Source organism: Pterocles gutturalis, unplaced genomic scaffold, assembly GCF_000699245.1.
Source record: "Pterocles gutturalis isolate BGI_N339 unplaced genomic scaffold, ASM69924v1 scaffold43772, whole genome shotgun sequence".
Taxonomy (NCBI): Eukaryota; Metazoa; Chordata; class Aves; order Pterocliformes; family Pteroclidae; genus Pterocles; species Pterocles gutturalis.
Window position 1 is genome coordinate 22,812 of NW_010117163.1, and position 6,000 is coordinate 28,811.

At 40.0% G+C, this 6,000-nt stretch overlaps 1 protein-coding gene across 1 annotated transcript in view; it reads left to right on the top strand.

Moving 5' to 3' along the window:
* Positions 1–6,000, top strand: part of PREX1 (phosphatidylinositol-3,4,5-trisphosphate-dependent Rac exchange factor 1) — a gene marked incomplete at its 5' end in the record, with an annotated part of 50,334 nt that overhangs the window by 21,751 nt on the left and 22,583 nt on the right. Inside the window, 4 exons of the mRNA XM_010075700.1 lie at positions 2,368–2,516; positions 3,424–3,509; positions 5,229–5,365; positions 5,835–5,964. Coding sequence (XP_010074002.1) covers positions 2,368–2,516; positions 3,424–3,509; positions 5,229–5,365; positions 5,835–5,964 — 502 coding nt within the window. The remainder of the gene's footprint in view (positions 1–2,367; positions 2,517–3,423; positions 3,510–5,228; positions 5,366–5,834; positions 5,965–6,000) is intronic.

Consider the following 6,000-nt stretch of genomic DNA (forward strand, 5'->3'; position numbering starts at 1 on the left):
TAATGCATTTCATTACATTGTCGGGCTTTTTAAATTGCTTTGTGATACTAGAAGGATGTCTAGTATGTAGTTCTGTGTGGCTCAGCAGCTGTAGGCCATTTAGAGACCCTGTGTCTGCTGTCACATTCTTTAGGGATGAAAATTAAGACATGCGGCTTTGCTTGACAGTGCCCATCACAGTGCATTGCATTCATTAGGGCTGTCAGACTTCAGGCCAGAATAAGATTGCAGGTTCACCAATTAAGTGGGAACAAATCTACTACTTGCATGGATTTATTAAAGATTAACACATTCTGTCTGAGTTTGGGATTGTGATCTCTTTTTCCTAGTATACCTGGAACAAAATTGTCATGCACAGGTTGTGGCGGCACACAGCACGTATGCAACAAGGGTCTTCGGGGTTTTTATTCAAAATAGAGTTGCCAAGCATTGTTCTTTCTATTATTAGTGTCTTTTTTCTTCACAAGATTTTTTAGAAACTGTTTTGTGAGCTGTTAGATTTACCTATCCCAGAAGCAGTTCCCAAACTGTGTTTAAAATTTGTTAAGAAAAGAGATGCTGGAACATCAAGATCCTGCACTGTGATGGGCACCAGAACTGCAGTTTGGGAGCTCTTCGCCTGACACGTGTGTTTAGCTCCTCAGTTTTGGCCCTCAGATGGAACAGTGCTTCTGCACTTTCTCTCCTGATCCTGAGTGATGAGCAACTCTCACCTGTGGGAATTGTCCCCCTCATGCTCCCGGCAGCAGTTGTGATATTAACACTCACTCAGCTCACCTGGATGGAGGGTCACAAAAGATCACATAGCGGTGCTTGGTTCAGGTGGCACATCCCATGCTTGTTCCAAGTTCATGAGTCTTTAGAAGGACATTCAGAAAGTCAGTGTCTCCTCAGTTTGTACCTTATCTTCCTTTCTAAGCCAGTTTACATGCAGGTTAATTGTAGCTGGGTTTATTCCCACAAGTTTTAATCCTGGAGCTGGTTTATGAGTGATACTCTATCAGAAGGAAGCAACAGTGAAAAAAAATACCCTTTTGGGGTTTGGTTGCTGTCTTAATCTGAACAGCCAACTGACAAGCAGATGTCTGGTGTTTGAACAGTGTGTTCAACAGGCAGCTGGTTGGCCACTGGCCATGCAGATGAACCGCGATAACAAGCTGCTGGTGTTTGGGAAAAAACAGTGGCCCAGATCCAGACAACTGCATTGAGTTGTCATAAGGTGCATTCGTTATTCAGAAGCTCTGTGACACTGTAGGTCTTCACTCTTAAAGAGACAGGCTGTCTTATCTTCCTTAGCCTGGTTAGTTACATCCCAGCAGAGCAGCAGATTTTTATTTAAAATTTGCTAGTTTGTAGGGTCTAATGTGCAACTCTGTACCCCATACGTTCAGGGATTTGCTATGATAATGTGTGCAGGTAGATGTCCCGTATGCATAACAATACGTTAAGAATATAAAGAAGGAATGCACAGGTAGAATGATTGCAGGTAGGCAAAGAGTTCAGCTAATTGCGCATACATTAAGTGTGTGAGCTACTTTGAGAAAATCAGGCCTGAAACGTGATGACTTCAGAAATTTATATAATAATTATTACTTTATAATGAACTCATCAGTATAAGTAAATGCAAATAGCATAAAGTTTTCCAATGAATTATAAATAAGTTTGTAAAATTTTATCATAAGTTAAAATCTCTATTGCTTTTTATCCCTATTATCTATTTTAGAGGTTATTTACAAAAAAAGAAAGATGAAAAATGTTATTTCCAGGTACACAAGAGGATGTTGTCAACTGTAGAGAGCTTGAGAATTAAATCAAGGAGACCACTTCATAGTTTTTCCTATTAATAACTTTGATTTGAGGAAAAAAAGTATAGGTTTTTGTAGGTAAACTGATCTCTGACTTTCAGACCACAAAATATATTTAAGGAAAGCCAAGCCATCTGTAGACATGGTCAGCAGGGTTTTCCAGTCCTTCCACATGACCAGCCAGTACTTCACTTTAAGCAAAGACGGGTTCTTACCACCACTTAAAACCAGGTTACATTTACTTATGTGACTAGGTAGGGATTGGTTTTGCATGGCTAGTGTGGTTGAAACCTATGCTTTTGGCTCCCTGTGTTTGAGCTGCAAGTTGTGGGAAGTCACACTCCTGTGTCTCACTGGGTATCACAGCCAGTTCATTAGAGTCCCCTATTTTTAGTCCCCCTGTTTTTAATATATTCTCCTTTTTGAGAGAAAGGAGACGGTATGACATGTGACAGTAATTCTAGGAACGTCCTAAGTAGAGAGCAATTGAGCCTTGGAGCCTGAACTTTCAGAGATGCTGCCAATGCTCCAAAGTTTTCTGTGGTGTTTGTTTCATTTGCAGATGGCTGGCCTGCAGACAGGAAGAAAAATCTATTCCATCAATGAGGACTTAATATTCCTACGCCCGTTTTCAGAAGTGGAAACCATCTTAAATCAGTCCTTCAGCTCACGAAGGCCGCTTAGGCTTCTGGTAGCCACCAAATCAAAAGAGTAAGTGCCGAGATGGGAAGACAGAGAAGATGATCTAGAAACATCAATTACTAAATATTTCTTCTACAGTTGGTAGTGAAAACCGTGTGGACACTTTGCTATACAGAAGCTGCTCAGTAGGAAACCAAATGACATAAATCAAAGAGATACAAGAGTCACAGGTTTTTCTTAGTGATGAGCCTTGTGCTTCTAGAACAAGTTAGGATGTATTCTCTTTATCCTGCAGTTAACTTATCACTTCGTTGTGTGCAAACAGAACTGAATCATAAGGACTGTCATTCTATCTCAGCTGTGAAGCTTCTCAGTCTCTAATATATGCCCAAGGAAGAGCAATTTCAGCCCCATTAAAGCTTGGCTGATTTTTGGATGACTATAACAGTATCAGCCCTTGGAGTTCTTCAGTCCATTGTTGTATCTTATAATGAGGCTTGGCCCTATTATTGTCTTGTGCAATATTAGATTCTGTATTCCCATAGAACTGAACGTCTCAATAAGCACTTGATGCTGATTTCTAGTCCTGGGTGTATCTTGTCCAGTCTATTTTATATTTTTCTAATGGAAACGATCCTCAGCTGGTATAAGTCAGCACCACTGCACTGAACTTTGCCTAGAAATGGAAGTGAATGTAAATACTATAGAAAGTTTCTGTCCTGTGTTATTCACTTGGAGATGTAATAAATTTGGAAGTGCCAATTTTTAGTTAACAAAGAGGATCTCCCATCTGCCTTGGCGAATCAAGATGGAGTAGATGATTTCTTCAGGTCTATTTATTTGTAAACTATGTGGGTGCTTTCTTTAATCCAAAACATGGTTGTGAATGCTGGAGAAAGATACTGTTAGAACTGCCCAGAGCTCTGGCAGCCTAGCTTAAAATGCTGCTTTTCTCTTCTTCTTGATTTACCTGCAGAATTATTAAAATCCCAGATTGTCCTGAAGCACTTTGCTTTCAGATCCGGGGAGCAGCACCACCATATGTTCATGCAGTAGGAAGAGGTAAGTTAATCTTGGAGTACAGCTAAATATATATACCAGTGTATATAACATATTTGTGTGTGTCTGTGATTATATATCAATCAAGAAAGATCCAGATTTCATTGTCAAACTTGCTCTAAACAATTTCTGACAACTGATTTTAATAACCGTAATGACTGGGAACCCCTGCCCTAGAGGATTGCACTCATATATAAAACCAGAGAACAGTGAGATAGTTCCTGCCTCAAAGTGCTTATAATCTAAATACAGTCTAAGAAAATGGTGTTATTATTATGAGCTGAGTCTTGAATCACTCATCTCATCAGCACAAAACAAGGAATAACTTAATTCTACCCTAGAAGAAACTGGGTGGTACTGCAGTCCACAATAGTGTGGGAAGACGCTTGAGAAAGCACTGTCACCTGAGCTCTTGCAAGCTGGAAGTGCGCTTGCGTAGTGATCCTAACCTTCTTTCTTCCAACACTACTAAGATACAGCTTTATAGCCACAAGGAATAGAAATTTAAAGCTGAGGTGGCTTTGAAAATGTTGAGGTGTAATGCTGTGTGTTGCTTCCTCCATATTTTTGCCTGTGGTCAGCCACAGTTGGGATCACTGCAGGTGTGATGGTGCTGTGGGATCAGCAGGTTGGTAGGCAGATCGTGTTTCTTAATGGACACCACAAAGTATGGAATAAAACCTGAAGACTGCTTCTCCCTTTACATTGGCTTATAGCTCTGTAAATTACCAGTACAACATAGAGGCGATCTGCTTTCCTTGGTCTTTTTAAAAGAAGAAAACACAGTTTGACAGAGATATTTACTACTTCCCTAACTGAAATGTGAACTGAGCTGCAAATAAAGCACAGTTCTAACCTTTATTTTCAACAGATGCAAAAAATACATTTCAGACACGTACCACTTCCTTCCTTATGAACAAATACATAATATATCCAAATACGTGCAGCTAGTATACAGACAGCAGGCAGCACCCGAACGCACCAGTGTTCTCAGGGAGACACGCTGATTACACTTTTTCATAGCAGCACCTATAACCACTTTTTAACAGTTGAAGAGCACAAACTGGAAGTGCCAGCTAGAAGGATTCTGCTTTATCAGAAATTTGCTAGCAAAAGACAAATGGCATTTGGAATAAAACTGTATGAATTTTAACTGATGGTGCCTTAAAAGAGTTAATCACCCTAACTGTAGATTTCTAGGAGCTGGATTTGGGCCTGAATCTTGTTCACATGAATCTGGAATAAATCCATTGGAGTCGGTTATTGCACTCTAGACTTAGTCTGGTTTTAAGTACATCAGTCTTTTTCTTAGACCATGACAAATTGCGTAACAAGTGTTCTGTACCTTTCAACTGCAACAAGCTGAAACAAATATAACTGTTTACATTTGAGCAAGGCCTCAGCTAATGTAATCACAAGGCTAGAAGAGCCATATAAGAATCCCACATGATTTCCCACAGGAATTTCAATTTCTGACATGAATGCATTGAGGTCTAGGAGGTCTCTGTTTTTCCCAGCACTAGTGAAGATATGAAGTATAGATGCGTGATGTTTTCCTTACGCAACAGAGCTCTCAGAATAAGTACTTAGTAGCAAAAGCATGACAGCATTCAACTAGCTTTTCTTCTTACTCTTAACCAGAAACCCTTTGCAAACTTTCTGGTTTTCTCTTCCATAGTCAGATGGCTTTACTGTCTAACTCCTCTCCTGTTGATTTTTCAGGTTCTAAGGCTGCAGCTGTAGGCCTTCATCCAGGGCAGTGTATTTTGAAAGTTAATGGGAATAATGCGGCACATGGAAATTATGTGGAAGTTCTGGAGCACTTTACAGCCTACAGGAACAGACAACAGGAAGCACTGGTATGAATACAAAACCTCGAAGGAAGTACATTAATTCCTGACCACCTTCTGTCCTCCCCTTCTGTGCTGTTATGCTAACTAGATATTCAGAAAAAGAACTTGTACATGTCTCTTTTGACTTACTTACTCCCATGCCAAGGTCCCAGTATAACCGAGGGAGCTGATTACATTTGCCTATAGTTGCAAAACATCTACAAATACTATGTATGCCAATTCATACACTGCATACATATTATTATGCATATATGTATGCATACATATTATTAACTATTGCTAAAACTAAAAGTTCACACAGATATTGATTTACATTTTATATTCTCTGAAGTTCAGAGGAAATCTGGGGAAATGTTGATATTTCAGTCAGCTTAGAAGACAGAAAACTGATAGCTAGATTCACCTTTGTAGTCCAAACATATAGAGATAGGGCATTTTTACTGAGGTCATAGCTGAAGCCTGTGTCTCTTGAAAGGGATTGTACCAGTGGGTGTACAGAACACATGAAGATGCTGAGGAAGCCAGAGTTCAGCAAGCAGCACCCACTGCGTATCTGAATGGCAGTGATCCTGGCTCCGGCAAAGACGACTCTTCACTGGAAGGAGGTGCAGAGTTGGATCCCCTTCAAAATAGCCAGCAGG